Here is a 17,650-nt window from a genome sequence, read left to right on the forward strand (position 1 = left end):
GGCCGAATACCGAACAATACCGAACATGGTTCTTCGCAGTTTTTCATTTATTTTGCCAATTTTTTCACCATTGCATAAATCAAATACATTTGATTTAGGCATGCTTTTCAAAGAAAAAAATCTTTTACAAAATTACAAGGTAGAAAATATTTATTGAACATAAAAAAATGAACATTTTTTAATTTCCCAGCATTATGTTGTTTTGGTTCCACCTTCTGGTGAATGTTGGTAAAATTCTTATGGGGTTAGTTTTTGGTTGGCCAACGATTTATGTAGTGCGCAAAGTTACGGGACGGAGCGGCCAGTCTATTTCCTTATTTTACAACGCCGTTATTAATTGTTCGGTTTTTTTCCCCACTTATTCCACCGAACACCGAAAGTGTTTTTTTGCCATTTTCGGCCGAACAATTTCGGTTACCGAACAATCGGTGCATCACTACTTTTTCCTTCAGCCATTTTTGAGCATGAAAGATATGACATTTTTCCAGTTAATTTGTTTTGAACAAGGGTGGTGTGTTTGTGGAGGCAGGCTGGTGGACACACCTGGATGTCTCTGGCTCTCTCGTAGGACTGGTAAGCGATCTTCTCCTCCATGCTGGCCAGCTCCTGCTTGAGGTTGAGTATCTCGTTCTGGTGAAGCTCCGTCAGGTCGTTCAGCTGCTCCTCCAGACGTTCGCACCTGAGCATGTCAGCGAAGGCAACACATGTGAGAGCCTGTGGCATAACTAGCTTAGACAAAGAAACGCATGCAGGGATTAGCAGAAATAGGGCTGAGGCCTCTGACCACATGGTACCTGACCTGACTAATGGCTTGTTCTGACAAGATTAGGATGTGCTTACTCATCTGCTGATCTGACTAGCCAATCACAGAGAGGGACAGCAGTTAGAGAACTGGCCAATGGAGTGATCCCAGCAGGAGGTGAGGGAGCTATACTTCTGTTTATTTTTGGAGGTACAGACAATTGGATGGACAACATAAGTCGGGAACAGAGATGAGACAGCAGCTATGTGGTTGTTTAATAGCTGGATATAATGTGTTACTAACATACACAATGTTCTTTGCAGTTTACTTTGAAAACTATATTTCAAAAATTATTTGATGATAAATTCTGCTACTGATAAATGCCAAAGAAAAACAGTACCCTCTTTTAAAAGTGTTCTTTGGTATGAATGTAAAATAGTTGGAAAAAAGATGTCTATTTTCTTAAAACAGTTTAACCTTGAAATGCCCATATATTTTAACCTGAGGTGTTTGAGTTAACCCCCACAAATACGTTATTCACAGAGTGCTTTATTGTATGACCTTTACATTCACTAATAGCACAAATAAAAGTCATGTTCAATCCTTGTAGATAGCTTATGGTTATATAAAGACTAGCATTCTGTTACTTTGCAATATGACTGCTTTATGAATGTTCACGTCCCACGGGCAGGAGGAAAAGAGCCTGCCAGTCTTTCTTAGCTGCTAAAAATGATTTTGGTCTCAAAGGAAAAACAGAGTGGTCTGGACCTGGACATTTTAGGAAGAAAAATGAAATGCTTGTTTTCTTATGTCCCCTTAATGATTGTGCCCTCATGTCACATTTTGGAGGAGAGCTTTAAGGGGTGGCTCTGAATGCAGATTCAGAAGAAAAGCTGATGTTTGAGCTGTACGAGTGTGTCTCTCATCTGAAGTACTAGTTTAAACATGAACTGCTGTTGCACGATAACAAAACCTTCCATCTTTTTGATGCATGATTGACAAAAGAATAAGAAAGTGCAGCTGCTGAATTAAAGGTTAAGCAAATATAAGATGTGAAACTGTCACCTTAAGACTAGAGTATAAAATATACCCTTAAGCTGTACATGGTAAAGTAGATGAAATGCAGGTTGAAGTTTTATTTTTATCTACTGTTTGCTTTGATAAAAGACCATAACCAGGACAGCTTTGCCAGTGATCAAAAGTCACGATTAAATAACGTGTTACTGATTACTCATTGATAAAATATAAGGGGACTCAAATCTGTTGTAAATCATATAATCACATCTGTTTATAATATATATTATCACTCATTCATGTCTGACCTGCACCTTTTAACAAGAGTATTTATTAATCTGCACTGTGTACATACATATTTATATATATATGTGTATATGCTGTACATTGTGTTTATTTCACTGCACAATCACTTCCGGTTAGATGCTAACTGCATTCCATTGCCCTGTACTTTAACATGTGCAATGACAATAAAGTTGAATCGAATCTAATGGTCATGTAAAATGTCTAAGGAAAGTATGACTGCACACTTAATGTTCTCATGCTCTCTTTTGTCTCTGTACCTGAAGCGTTCCTCCTGCAGAGCTTGCATAACGACTGTGTAGTCTCTTTGATAATGGGTCTTCAAATCGTCCAAGTTCTCCTCTAGCCGTGCCTGGCCCTCCCTCAACTCCTGCACCTCCTGTAGCAGCATGTCCAGACTGGAGCTTTTGCTCCTCTCCAGTGTATTGCCCTTGGAACTCGGGGGACCCCCCGGGGCCCCTGTAGTGCTGTTGGCCCCTGCCGAGCCTGATGTAGCACTAGAGCAGTCTTCTTCACTACCGTACTTGGGACTGGACTGGAGGTGGTGACCAGCATTGCCGAGAGAACGTCCACCAGCCCCCGTCACGCCCTCTTCCACCGTGGGGTCATCCAGAGAGTCTTTGAGCGCAGGGATGTTGTCAGCACTGCCAAACTTGTTGCGAATAAGTGAGGCAATCTCCCGGGGTTTGGAGACGACTGCGCCAGCAGCGGTGTGGGTGGCCTGTGAGAAGCTGGAGAGGCCTCCCTTGACACTGTCCACAACGCCTTCACTGAAGCCTGTGACTTTGGCCCCAACATCCTTTAAGCCCTGCTGCATGTCCCGAAGAACATCCTTGGGTTGGCGTGGGATACCGTTGTGCTCCACTTCACGCAGCTTCCGGTGGTAATGCTCCAATTTCCTTTGCAGTTGCTGGATCGTCTGTGCCGATTTCTGGTTCTTCTTTTCAAAAACCTGCAATCCAAAGAAAAGATTATCATTTCTGAACAAAACTCACTTTCAGTTTTAATTAAATACCACTGCACCTCAATTAGCAAGCTCCATTCAGACATAAAAAGACACGCCAAATGATAAAACAGAATTTGTTGTGATGAGATGACCGTGATCTACCAACCCCAGCACAACCAAAATATCAATATAAAAAGGTTCAACAGAGCAGAGTTAATGATCATTTTACCTGTTTGATGCGTGTGCTTTGCTGTTTGTCGGCATTATTGGCTAGTTTGAGGTACTCGGCAACATTATCATCCCTGGCTGTCTGCTCGATTTTAATCTGCTCTGTGAGCTTGAGGATTTTCTGCTGCAGCTGGGCGATAGCCTGCTTGGTGCGCTGAGGATCTGGAGTCCCATCCTCGCCTGCAGAAAATGAACCGTCTGCCCCGCATGTAACAGCTAGGGGTGGTTGGCCCAGGCCGCTCACTTCCAGCCGGTCAATCTGAAACAAGCAGATGGGAAAGCAGAGAGGGAGATCAGAGTGGGTAAAGGGTTGGTCATATGAGAATCAGAGGAAAACAAAAAAAGAAGGAAAAAAAAAACTGAGTTGCATATTGTGAATTCATTGTGCTGATAAGACATTTAAGAAAACATAAGCTTCTGCATTTCTGCAGTCTGTCGTCTGAAAAGAGGAAAAAGAAAAAGCCACTAGCGGTCAGTTACTCCGAAAACCAAAACCCAAGATTTTAACTTTACAAAGAAAAGAAAGTGGAAGAACTTTTTCAACATGTCCACACAAAACTCAATGCATCCCAATGATACCAGTGTTCTTTTGATCTCTTTTTTCTTAGGTTAAACAGGAAAAACCAGAAAAGAGCCTGATCTGTGATTTCTTTGTTAAGGGGGGCAACAAAACTGGTCCGGTCTGACAAGTCATAAAATGTCACTTTACAAGATACCTTTTACAGATGTAAACATATGTGTATGCCTTCACTTTTCCAGACACCAACCTCATTTTGACATCAGCCCAGAAAGTATTAAATTCACCATCTAAATTGAGATTTTACTGTATTTTTTAGAAACCAGATTAACTCTATTTGAGACAGTAATGAGACTGGCACCTTCAGCGGCAGGTGGCTGGGCTGATTCATTCACACATCTCAGGGGAAGCTGGCACAGGTGACGAAAATGCTTATTCCATCTCAACACACAGCTCACACTGAAAAAATAAGCTTGACACCACACAATGGGGGCTCAGCAGTCAAAACAAGCCAAACTATACACATATAAAGAAGATAAATCAACTCAAAACAACCAAAACAGCACTCACAAGTTAAAAATCACATGGCCATCCTGCCCAACTACACTTTTTTTTCTCCTTTCTTAAATACCATCAGCAGCATAAAAGTAACGCTGCTGAGGTTCACCTGCAGACGGAGGCGCAATAATGACGGACACCATCGTCATCAACAGAAACCCAAACGATTTTATAAGAAACCTTAACTGCTAAAATACTTCTTTTTCATACTTTCAATCGGTAAATATACACAAATAACACCGCAAAACGCTCTTCTCGCCGACCAATTTTAAACGAACACAGGAAAAAACAAACTACCGCTCACCTTTCCATTTCTCAAACGGAGGAACTGTTCCCAGTGCATTTTCCCCACAGTGACAGTAAACTGCGTATTTTCATCTGTCCTGGCACTCTGGATAAAACTTACATTTGTTAAACAAATCAATCATCTGCACCGTTCACTGAGCGCTGCTGTCTCTTCACCTCAGGCGCTTGTGAAAAGTTTAAGACTCACCTGAAACTCCGTCCCCGAGGCCCCGCCCCCTGCCCGAGGCCCCGCCCACCGCACATGGCCCCGCCCCCAGAGCAGAGCGATGACATCATCCTGTCAGCTTACTGCGCGCAAATAGATCAGGACAGGGGTTTTTTCTTCTTCCCCCGTCTGACAGTCAAACGTTGTCACTTTAAATCAGATAGCTTATGTAAGGAATCTGATCCGTTTCTAACAACTGTAAAGTCCTTGTAACACACCGGTGCACTGCACACAACAAACAGAATAGTTCCAATGACCTGTGCAGGAACCAGCCTCGCAAAATATGTATTACTGATAACATTACACACTATCAGTAAATTGACAAAACGAATGTAGGAATCTGTCCTCTAAACAAGAATTTTTGCTTGTGGCTACATTGCAATTTTAAGTTATGTGAGGAGTCTGAACACCTCTTCCAACACATGTTATTTGTTACAACCAGGGAGCTACAGTATATCCAGGGAAGATCGTTCATAATTGATCTTACAACTGACCATATAAGCAACATTTGACTTTACAATCATAGAAAAAAAAGGGACAAAGTGCTCTTTATCAGCATCTTAGATATACACTGCAAAAATGACACACTAAGTAATTTCACAATAGTCATAAAATACACCGTAAATACTTCGTATAACAGACCAGAGACCTGAGTAACCAAAGGAAACCAGTGCCCTGTGAAGTTTTAACTGACACTACTGGGTAAACTGGGAATCTGGGTTGCAATGTGAGATTGCGTCAACCCCCGGTCTCTTTGCCTGCATTTGCCAGCCAGCAGAAAGGAGTACTTGAGGGCAAGAAAAACCAGTTGAACATCTCTTGAGAGACACACACAGACACGCGTGCACACACGACATCCCAGGTCACATTCCCTCTCAGTAACACAGACAATTCATTTAAACATTTTGGGTAATTTTGCTTCAAAACTAAGTGTTCTTTTCCCCTCCTCTGTGTTGAAATCTATAGAGTAGTCTAAGACGCAAAAGAAAACATATCCATCAGTCAGTTCACTGAACAAATGTTTGGATCCAGTAAGTCTAATCATCATTAAAGCCTCTTGAGAGGAAGCCAAGATGATCAAATGAATCAGAGAACTAAAATAGTGTGCCATGCAAGCACAGAGAGAACTGACGCTTCAGAGGAGCACCTGGCCTCTTCCTGGCTATAAACAAAACCTTATTAATAGCTTTATGGGGCAAGTGTGAAATCCTACTTCAGTCTTTATAAGAAGAAATACATGGAACAAATTGAGACACTGTCCACATTTCTCTTGTCTTACAGATGACACAATTGTCTGCATAATCAAATACATGCCCTGAAAGATAAAGAGGGCAAAGGACAAGTGAACCAGACTCTTTGACCTTGGGTAAACTGTAATGCGGCACAGATAGTGGTTTAAGACACTGTGATAAGAGCTAATGACTTGTACACACTGGTACAAAAAAAAAACCCCTTTCATTGTCCAGAAGAATTCACTGTCAGCAGACATCTATATATATTACCAAAAAAGTAACAAGTCAGGTGGATTCCAAGGTACCGCAACTTTTACAACCCCACAAGCAGCTCATATATGGTGCATGAGTGGTCACTACATAAACAGGAAGCTAATTTTTAGCTAGCTAACGACATTGTTATGTTAACAGTCATTACAAAGCAATGCCTTGTCCTCGTGCATAAATACTTTTCACTCGTCTTCTCTTCTCCCTCACACTTCCAGGCAGATGAAGATTAGCAGTTGCTAAACTAATTGGAATTGTCTCTGCGATCAGTCATCTGCAAATGGTTGAGTTTTTCTGTGACTAATCATGCATGTAATTAAAGATTGGGAGCTAAAAGATTAAACAATTCCTCAGGGTTAACAAAGCCAAACATGTTGATGTACAGACTCATTGAAGCAAGAAGCGACAGGCAATGCATCAGAGAGTCTGTGTCGTCTAATGAGAGAACCAGTGTGTGTTTGTAACTGAGGGGGTGGGGGGGAGATGACGATTAGACTTCATCAATAACACACACACACACACACACACACACACACACACACACACACACACACACACACACACACACACACACACACACACACACACACACACACACACACACACACACACACACACACACACACACACACACACACACACACACACACACACACACACACACACACACACACACACAGGTTTTTCACTCCACCTGTCTGCCTGTTGGTGGGCTCTGCTTGTGTAAAAGCCTCTGATCCCAGAAAAGCTGGTTAGACCCGTGAAAGCACAACCTGCTTAACCTGGATCCACGAGAAGCCTGGGAAAAGTCCAGCCAAGCCCGAACACCCAGACCTCTAAAAAATGCGGCACATAAACAGGCTTTTAGAAAGCATTACCAATGTTGTTAGAGATGCATCACACATAATTAGATAGCTGCAACAAGAACATCTTGTACAGGCTCCTCTCAATCTCTGTTTCACTGAAAAAACATGCCCGAAATTTCTCTGTGTTCAATGTAGGTCATAGAGCAGAAAATAGACCCATGTCATAGAATGCTTCCTCATTTGATAGAATAGAAAAAGTTTCACATCCCCTTTCCTTTTGCCCAATAGCACCCGACTGCTACCTCAGGTGTTTAAAACATTTGTTTGACAGATGACTCAGGTAAGAACAGATTACTGTCAAGATATGTGAGTCTAAAGTTCTTGTCACAATGACATTTACAACCTTACCAGGTCAGCAAAAGTGGAATCTTATCCCAACTTCCACAGTTGAAAGCAGCTTCTAGATAGATGTATGACATTTTTTTCCCACATCTCATGTTACAGGATGAAACACAATTATCATTGCATTTGTTGTGATTTAAATAAATAGCTTAAGTAGGTGTCTTAAATGCAATATTTAGCATAAACATGGCAGTTGAATCTCAACACTGAACTGTGCTGTGATTGTTTTGAATAAAAACATTTTTGTCTGGGGCACCTAAGTTATCTTAGCCATATTTCAGTGTTCTCTCCTGTCAATGTCAAAGTCTTGGTGTCTGTCAATGCAAAAGCCCTTTACCTTGTTCGCTGTTATGCAGTCCTGCTGAGTGCATGTAAGTGTACTGTGATGATAGCTTGTGTTTCTTGTGAAGCAGAGGCTTCACGTGCAAAGATGCCACAGCAATGCCATAAAGACACCGTCATATCGTGTTTCTTTTAGAGAAATCTGTACTTCTTCACGTCTCTCCTATTACAACATTCTCCGAAGCATGGAAAAGGTAAACCACCACTCTGTCATGGATTGTCAGCGAGGGAGGTATCCTGGTTTAGCTGGCTCTTAAGCTTCTCATGACTGTACAGTCCAAAATCCGTGAAGAATGGGACTGGAGGCATGATGGAAATAATTTTAGGTGTACTGCCAAAATTGCATCAGCCTTCTCTAGTCAGTCTGCCTCCACTTATACCACAGATAGCTCTCACATTTCACTGCAACGTAGCTTATCATCTCTGACTGAATGAACCTCACAGTCAAGATTAGTTGATCCGATCTTTAGCCTGCTGTCGGTGGATCAGAAAAGAGCATAGTCATCATATCAGGTCTCAAAACTAGGTAAATGCAGTCTCGGATGAACAAGAACACATGGCTTCTGGAGTTGTACTAACCTAGTTTTTAGACATGATAAGAATCAGATGACTTTTAACTATGTCCTGCAAAACATCTGGGACTTAAAAGAGGGTCAGTTTTAGTTTTTACGACTGTATTTGGACAAAAAGAGTATGTGTGATATAGGCATGTGGTTCATTTCAAGTAAGTCCACATGTGTAGCTGCACTTATCTATTTATTTTGGTTTAAAGCATAGGTGCATGTGGCAAATCCATGCCGGGGTTAACCAGAAATCCATTTTCTGCTATCTTTTGTTATTTTTCCATGGTTTCAGTTACAACCCAGTAGAGTTGAAATTGACACCAAATCCACAGTTTCTTTCTTTTAAGGAGATTCAATTAGCCAACAATGAAGCCCATTCAAAAGATATGGACGATTACATAAGTACATGTAATGCTGGACAAGGGGCAGTTTACTCAACACATGCAGTCCTGAAATGGCATTAAACAGAATGTTGCACAACTACAAAACAGGCACATACACACGGCCAATTCCTGCCAGTACAATCTGCAAAGAATTCAAACTGTGTGACAAAAATCTTTCATGCTACCTTGTAAAAGCAGGAAACACAAAGGTTATCAGTAACTCAGTAAATGTATGGAGAGCTCCTCTATGATTCCAGTCTTGCTATAGCTGAATGATAAAATGCTTTGTTATTTTGAAAAGTTTCTTTAACAACCTCTGTAGGTCCACCACAGCATCATGCTACAAAGAAAGAACACACAAAGGCACGCCATGCACGGGCGAAGACTCACAGTGGTGGGGTTAGGTAGAAGAGAGGTATCAGAAGTTACCAGGTTGAGGATGACCTCCATGGCTGGGAAGAGCATGCGTGCAGCTTGGACAGGAAATCAGTTTGGACTTTTTTCCCTCCTTTTAAAAAATAATCTGTTGTGTCTCCTGGGAGACAACCACAAAGGCAGGAAGATGAGCAAGTCCCTGGCAGGCCACTCATCACTCGGGAAGCTTCATTCAGACAAAAAAAAAAAAAAAAAAAAAGTCTACTTGAGTCGAAGTCCACTGGTCAAAGACTTCACTTGACAAGAAGGAAGCAGACTCTGGAATTTACTCTTGATTTTATTGAATATCCAGAATCCAAGAAGGAGAACTCAGGACGACTATCAATGAACCGTGGCTATTGATAGCAGCAGATTTCAGACGACTAGGTTCCTCAAAGTCCATGGTTACCCCTCACAGGGGGGAAAAAAAAACCAAAACATGCGCTCCAAAGTCACGGAGCAAAAATGTACGCGCTCTGACGAGCAAGTCTTCCACTGACAGCATGCGTTAGTGGAGGAGGAAGGGACTCCTCTGGAGCAAAGCACCCATCTGATTAGGGTTCGAAGTGACAGAGCAGAGGCAGTTAATCGTTAGGAGACTTTGCTGGGTTGGATGTAGGAAAAAGTGGAAAAAGAAAGAGTTTACTGTGAAGCTAAGCGATTAAAAAATCCATTGGGCATAAAATCCCCAGAGCGAGAAAAGGGAGGCAGAGATCCAAAGGACGGATGTGAGGGGAGGCAGGAAAAAAAGAGAACCCACCAGGAGCTGTCACTAAAAGGCAGACGGAGGAAGAGAGGGAGCAAAGGAGTAAGGGGTTGTGAGAAGCCTCTTGGAGGGAGGGGGGGAGTTTTTTCTTCAGTTGGAATTTCTAGGCCAGTTCAGCTCCAAAACATTGGTTAACTCAGGCAGAAAGAAATTGAAAAAATACTTCAATTTCTTCCTTTTAATTATCACACAGTTTGATTGTCTCAGCCAATCAGTTTTCTGATTAAGTGATCATGCTGTTATGAATCACTACTGCTGCCTGCACTAATGTGCCTTCTGGCCCATAAACAAGCTCAAACATTACATTGGTTTAAGTATTATTTCCATATAAATACATATAAATGGTGAAGCAGAGAGTTCTGATCAACATAAGGCTTTAATGAGAAAGCAGGAAGGTGATAGTGGGAGAGATATGTGAATAGTTTTTAAGGAGATGGCTGCTTATGTAATAACAAACTAAAGTCACTGTGAAGTGTGACATGTTATTATTGACTATAATAACATGGCATTTAATAACATAACAACATGAAGGGGCAATGTGGTTTAATGTGTGGCTTTACATATGAAGTCAGTCTATACAATGAAAAAGAACATATACACATATGGAATGCCATAACACACACACACACACATATATATATATATACATATATATATATATATATATATATATATATATATATATATATATATATAAATGATCATGGCTTACAGCTTAAGAAATCTCAAATATCCTATCTAAAAAAATTAGAATATTCTGGGAATCTTAATCTTAAACTGTAAACCATAATCAGCAATATTAAAATAATAAAAGGCTTGCAATATTTCAGTTGATTTGTAATGAATCCAGAATGTATGACATTTTTGTTTTTTTTTTTTAATTGCATTACAGAAAATAAAGAACTTTATCACAATATTCTAATTTTCTGAGACAGTCCTGTGTGTGTGTGTGTGTGTACAGAAGCCATTGGATATGTTCTGTGTGAATGCCAGAGATCCCAAAGCCCCTCTGTACGAGTTGCTCTCTGCAAGAAAGATCTGGCCTTTCTTTCCTCCACCTATAAGCCTGTTGTTCAGAAGGCTGTGAGGAGGTGGTCACAACAAGCTGAAGAAACTCTGCGGATGTGTTTTTGAGGTTACAAACTGAGATGCATTCTGTGATCCACATGGAGATGATGGAGCAAGGGACTAACTATATCAACATCTGTGTGGACAACAGCATCCCCGCTAGGTCAGAGAGGTGCTTCCCCAATAACAAACCCTGCCTCACCATTGACCTAAAATAAATGCTCAACAAAAAAAGAAAAAAAATAACTTTCAGTGAGAGAGACAGGATATTATCAGGGACAGTAAAAAAAAAAAAAAAAGACAATATTAGAGAGAAGGCGGAGGTGTATAGGAAAAAGCTGGAGAACAAGCTCCAGCAGCATAATGTAAGAGATGTGAGCGCAGGGATGAAAAAGGTACAGGCCTCAAGTACAGGGAAAATGAGACATGGGGGTCTGGACAGAGTCAATGAACTGAACATGTTCTTCAATAGGTTCAGGTCCAGAGTCCTAAAGGGGTGTGCAGACCAGCTATGTGGGATTCTGCAGCACCTCTTCAACCTTAGCTGAGACAGGAGAAGGCTCCAGGGATGTAGAAGTTCCAGTACCAAATAAATCTAATCCATGTGTCCTTAACAACTATAGACCTGTTGCTTTAACATCAAACAACATGAAAGCAAACAGGCATCTTTCAGGACCCACTGCAGTCTGCTTTTTATCAATGTGGTGGAGTTGACGAAGCCAACATATGCCTGCTTAAACTAACCTACTGTCATCTGGACAAAGCAGGCAGCATTGTGTAGAGTCTTCTTCCATTTCTCCAGTGCATTTAACACAATCCAGCCTGTTTTTTACGGTGTAAGAAACTCTCTTCATAAGAAACTCCAGAACAAACAGTTGATCGTCTCCACAATCACCTAGATTACTGACTACCTGGCAAACAGACCACAGTGTGTGAGACTGTGTCTGCCTAGGTGGTCAGCTGCACAGGAGCTCCACAGGGGACTGTACTCTCCCATTCCTCTTCTCTCTGTACACCTCAGTCACTTCAGACTTCCAGTAAATCAGAGTACCATCATCTGCAGAAATACTGAGATGTCTCTGCAGTTATGTGATGCATCAGTGGTGGACAAGAGACGGTATGTTCTGGAATCTTTAGAGCTGACCGTGTTAAAATGAAAAATATAATCAACAACACTGAGCATTCTCCTCACAACATAGTAATTCAACAACACTGTCTTCAGTCAGGGGAATTGTCTTTTTAATCTGCTGACACTCAAACATTTCAAACAAGGCAATTGGACTTCCTTTTCTTTTGTTCTTGAATACTTCTCACCCTTCATCCACAAGGCGTCCACAGTTGGAAATCCCCTGAAACACAGTGGAGGAAACGCAGACCGCTCCAGGAGACTCTTCCTGCCTACAACTACAGTATAGCAACCTATAATGACTCTTTGAATAAATGTAAATAGTGAAAAGTAAGCAATGACAACATATCGATTCCATTTGGGGATTAGTAAAGTGTTACTGAATTGAAATGATTTGAATAGAACTAAATGACTGTATACGACTAAGGTTGTGAGCATTGATCGGTATGAATAACTCAATTTCTAACAGTAAAGATTTAATCGTAACAGTGTGCAGTTCCCTGGTTTGATATAAATGCACCAAAAACAAGTCAGTCAGCACTAATTACAGTAACTATGCTAAATCTGTTGTCAAAAATGTCTGATCATACGTGTGGTTTCAGGGTTGCAACAGGTGCGCTACATGTGTGCAGACTACAAAAACCTCCTGACATTGTTTGACAAACTAAATAAAACAAGGTGACACAATCCTTTGGTTTTTATAGCAGTCAGTGATTATAGATACAGATTTGCATATTACCAATTATAAAGATAAAATATTTCTAAGGAAGTGCAGTCTCATTATCAGCCGTTATCAGTACAACGTTGGCGGTGTTGCCAGTAAAGGACAGAAAAAACACAAAGCATAGAAATGTATAATAGTTACATTCAACAACAGCTGATTTATGCTTTACAATATTAACCAAGTTCTTCAAAACTGGACATGTGCCGCAGCTATTTATGTCTTTGGTCCAGATGTTTCCAGGTTTGTGAGGTAGTAGGACAAATGAAGTGAATGGGGAGGTAATGAAATGTGAGCAGGTGTTTACAGCCTGTGTATGTTTTAATTCATATTGAAAGCTGAACGTTAAGACCACATCTAACGGTAAGTGCAGCACCAAATATTCTAAAAAAGGATCCCACCAGCTTGGCCTACTATCTTTTAGAAGTCGTTTGAAGAAATGTTCATGCTCAACCAGGTTTGAAAGCCATTTCCGGTTTCTACAAGATTTTCTATCTTGGAGAAAAAAATTCCGTATGCAATGCATGTAGCCTCCAGCAACTCATCCTGCCATCTCTGTTATTCAAACCCTTAAAATGACTCAACTCTTAAACACGTCTTTCATAGTTTACCTTCATAGCCCGAACACCACAGTGGCTCAACAGTGACATATTTATAAAAGGGGATTTACTCATGTCCTGACAGGTGACCGATACTTGAAAAGAAATACAAATGGGTTAGTGACCTCGGGGCAGTTTTTCCTCATCACCATCACAATAGCTGAATAAAATTAGGGGACAGGAAAAGCAACTGTGGCTTCACTTATCTGTGATTTAAATGGCCTGATTCCACTGTGAGTTTCTGTTAATTGAGACAGTAACAATCAGATGGTGTATTTGTAATGTTTATCCAGTTTCAGAAAAACACGGACAGAGTTGAAAAGGATGTAAACACTTAAAGCAAAGATCCAGGAAGGTTATGGGGTTGTTTCATGTACTGTATATGCTAGATAAATAAGAAAGAGACACAGATTTATCTCAAATATTTTCAGCTAAAAAAATCTAAGTTGTCATTTGAGAAGGTATACACTTTCCTGTATGAATAAAAACAAAATGCTTTTGGCATGTTACAATTCATTATGTTAATGTTGATATTCTGGAGTTAAATCAACCTTACGTAGATCAATTACTGTAGATGGTTAGTCATTAGGGACCAAAACAATATGAACTGATGCAGTTTCGAGTTTTAAAAGGGGACCTATTATGGCATCTAATACCTATTTTAAACAGGCTTTGAATGTCTTAAAAACAAGCTTTTGATTGTTTTTGCTAAATAAAATAATAAATTCAGCCTCTGAGCCATGTCTTTATCTTCCCCGTTTCTAACCTTCTCTATGAGGGATTCTGAGTGGGTAGGAGGCTATGATAATGAGGCACTGGGCTGATTGGCTGCCTGACGCAATGACGCGAATGATGCAATACACCGCTACAAAAAAATGGCGGAAGCTCCAGCTGGCGGAGTTAGCTGTGGGCGTGGTTTCACGCATCGCTCCCGTCATCACGTAACGACGGGCGCATAATCACACTAGATGGCTCATCTGGGCGGCTGTACAGACACTGCAGAATTTGGTTGCTTTCCTCCTTCTCTGAGTTGGCAGGCTGAGGGGAGACCACTTTATATATGTTAAAGCAAGAGAAAAAAAAAACTTGTTTTTCATAATAGGTCCCCTTTAAATAAAATACATGCATGCAGCACAGCAATGTCAGAATTTCTATATTAAGCCCCTTGACAAGACTCAACAATGTCATTAAGCTTAGGTGATAGTGTAGACGGGGTCCCTACAGATAAGCCAAGCTCATTTTATTTTTTGCGTGTGTACCAAAGGTGTATTTAAAAAAAAAAAGAAGTATTTTGTGTAGGCATCATCTTAACCCCATACCAGTTGACTGCAGAATGTTGGATATCCCAGTATTTCCCAACCTTGTTCCTCAGGGCACACTGGCCTGCAAGTTCTTTGTCCTTGCTCTGACACCTCTGATTCACAATAATGCAACACCTGGGCGGCTTGTCATCAAGACTTGCACACCTTTTAATGAGCCATCACTTTGAGCCAGGTGTGTCAGAGTAGGAAAACCAGCTAAAACATGCCCGGAAGTGTGCCACAAGAAACAGGGTTAGGAAACACTGGGATACATTACCGTCACCACACACAAGATGAGGGGAAAAGTTCACAGCCACTCCTTTCCTATATATCATACTCATCCAGTTCGATAGTTAATTGGTATGACGGTACGATGACAGTGAATATATACCTGGCGAGAACAAAACATTCTCTACACTCACAAAGTTTAAATGACCTTGGTTGATCTGTATGGATACTATCCACACTATGGCCCGGTTTCACAGACAAGGCTTATATCAAGCCAGGAGTAGGCCTAAGTCAGACTAGTAAAGCTAGGTCATTTAAGTGGCTTGCATGAGCGTGGCTTACATTTGTCTTAGTTAGTCCCAGACTGTGGAGTCCTGGAGTAAGCTTAAATGAGAACACCTCATTAGCTTAAGTGGGAGCACAGTCTGTTAGCTTAATGGTGCTCACAAAAACCTGGAACGGAATTGAGGACAGTTTTGCTGGAGTGAATTTTGACACCAAACATGGCTGAAGCTAAAAGAACACACTCAAAGAACTATACTATGTATGAAAAAAAACTCTACTTAAACAAATTTTGGGAAATCATGCTGTTATTGAAAGTAAAGGGCATAGTGCTGCTGTTGAACATAAGACGAACAATGCCTGGGCTGCCATTTGCAGTGAATTCAATGCAAATGAAAATGTATGACTGTGCACCCTCCACATCTGGCATGGCATCCCAGAGAAAAGATGCTGCCAAAACCTTCCAGCAGAGACCAAAAAGGATGTCAATGCATGAAAAGTTAACCTTAGAAGTTCATGAGCAGAAAATGAAATATCTGAAAGAAGAGCATGACATGAAAATGAGAATTCTACAGGTCGAATTGGATATGAAATTAGAAGAGAGAGTTGTTCAAAGAAAGATGCATGAGATAGCTATGTAATGTAATGAAATACACTTGACAAGAGTTTGAGTATTGTAGTCACCACAACCTAAATTTTAGGACAGCCTTGGTTGAGTTTCTCATTTAATTTTTCAGCACACTATTGCACTGCAATATTGCACTGCAATGTGAAAGCAGCTCTGAGTGCAAGTCCTCGTTGGACTGGCATGGGCACATCTGAATCATTCTGGTCTTCCATTGGAGGGTCAGGACAATTATACTGCTTCAGGTAGTTGTGCAGAACAGTTGTAGCAATGATCACCTTTCAGCATCTTCTTGGCTCAAAACGAAGTGTATTGCATAAACACTGGAATTGATTTTTCCACACTCCAAACATACGCTTGACCATCCCTCTAGTGCGAATATGAGCTCTGTTATATCTTTGCTGCTCAGTTGTTGTGGGATGTGGCCAAGGCGTGAATAAATAGGAACTCTGAGCATATCCACTGTCACCAAGTAGTATTCCGCTATGTTGCCCTCTCTCAAACTGAGCACACAATGAAGAGTTGTGAAAAATCCTTGAGTCATGTGTTGCTCCCTTCAAAAGGGCAACAATGTTTGAAAACTCTAAATTGGGAGTGCATACAGCCTGAACATTGATGGAAAACCAGTTCTTACGGTTCCTGTACTCCTCAGCATCAGGAGTTGATGGACACTTGATTTCAACATGACATCCATCTATACAGCCAATCACTCCTGGGAAGTTCCCATATTCGTAGAATCGCGATTTATAGTTGGCTTGCTCAGCAGCATCAGGGAACTTAATGTACAGATTTCTCAGTTCACAAATGGCACTGCAGACATTGTGAACTATTCTACACGCTGTTGCTTTGCTGACACCACACAAATCACCAGTTTCACGATGAAAGGTTCCAGATCCCAAGAATCTCAAAGTGATCAGAACTTGGACAGAACTGTGTACAGGCCTTCCTCTTTGAGACATGGAGGAAAGTCTAGGCTCAAGCAAAGTAATTATCTCCAGTACATCTTCTTTGTACATACGAAAGCGGTCTAGGAAAGTTATTTCATCAAACTGATTCAATGGATTACTCCTATCCACAAGTATTTGTTTGGCTGGCCTCTGTAGCGAATATTGGTCTTCATTTAGATATTCCAAATAGTCCATGCTCCCAAACCATCTGTGCTCCCTTTCACAAACAGGACTAAGCTGAAGTTAAACCTGCCTCTTTGCAGGATTAATATAAACTTCAATTTAGTCCTAGAGTAGCTCTAATCCACCATCCTGCAATTGGCTTTGTTTAATCCAGAACAGACTAAATCTATGACTATTTTAAGATATGTCTGTGCAAGTGACTTAAAGTTAAGCCAGCTCAAACAGCATTTTAGTCTGAGACTAGGCTTAAGCCTTGTCTGTGAAACCGGGCCCATGAGTTCTTGGCAGAAGCTTAAAATAGCAAGTGGCTACTTTTCTTGTGGGCTAACATTAAACCCATTATCCTGCAAAATTATACACTTCATTCAAACTCAAAACTGTATTGATTCACTTCTTTATGGTTTAGAATCATAAACATCTAGTATTAGTCTTAAGGTTGATTTAACTCCTTGGTAACTGGCTTTAGATAAAACAATTATGAATACCACTTTGGTGCTCGTTAGTTGAAACTATCTACTTCCCCCCCCCGATTTTTTCCCATTGTCATCACCCAGTGCTCCTACCTAAGTGACAGTC

At 40.8% G+C, this 17,650-nt stretch overlaps 1 protein-coding gene across 8 annotated transcripts in view; it reads right to left on the bottom strand.

Moving 5' to 3' along the window:
* tmcc1a (transmembrane and coiled-coil domain family 1a) overlaps positions 1-17,650 on the bottom strand; it is a 55,917-nt gene that overhangs the window by 2,358 nt on the left and 35,909 nt on the right. For 7 of the 8 annotated variants that reach the window (XM_061735869.1, XM_061735864.1, XM_061735866.1 and 4 more), the window contains 3 exons: positions 3,235-3,492; positions 2,320-3,011; positions 544-679 (listed from right to left, as the gene is read on the bottom strand). In XM_061735869.1, coding sequence (XP_061591853.1) covers positions 544-679; positions 2,320-3,011; positions 3,235-3,492 — 1,086 coding nt within the window. Of the gene's footprint in view, positions 1-543; positions 680-2,319; positions 3,012-3,234; positions 3,493-4,612; positions 4,767-17,650 lie in introns of those variants that run through there. The other variant, XM_061735871.1, reaches the window with a different exon arrangement.

The sequence above is a fragment of the Cololabis saira genome, chromosome 12 (assembly GCF_033807715.1).
Source record: "Cololabis saira isolate AMF1-May2022 chromosome 12, fColSai1.1, whole genome shotgun sequence".
Lineage (NCBI taxonomy): Eukaryota > Metazoa > Chordata > Actinopteri > Beloniformes > Belonidae > Cololabis > Cololabis saira.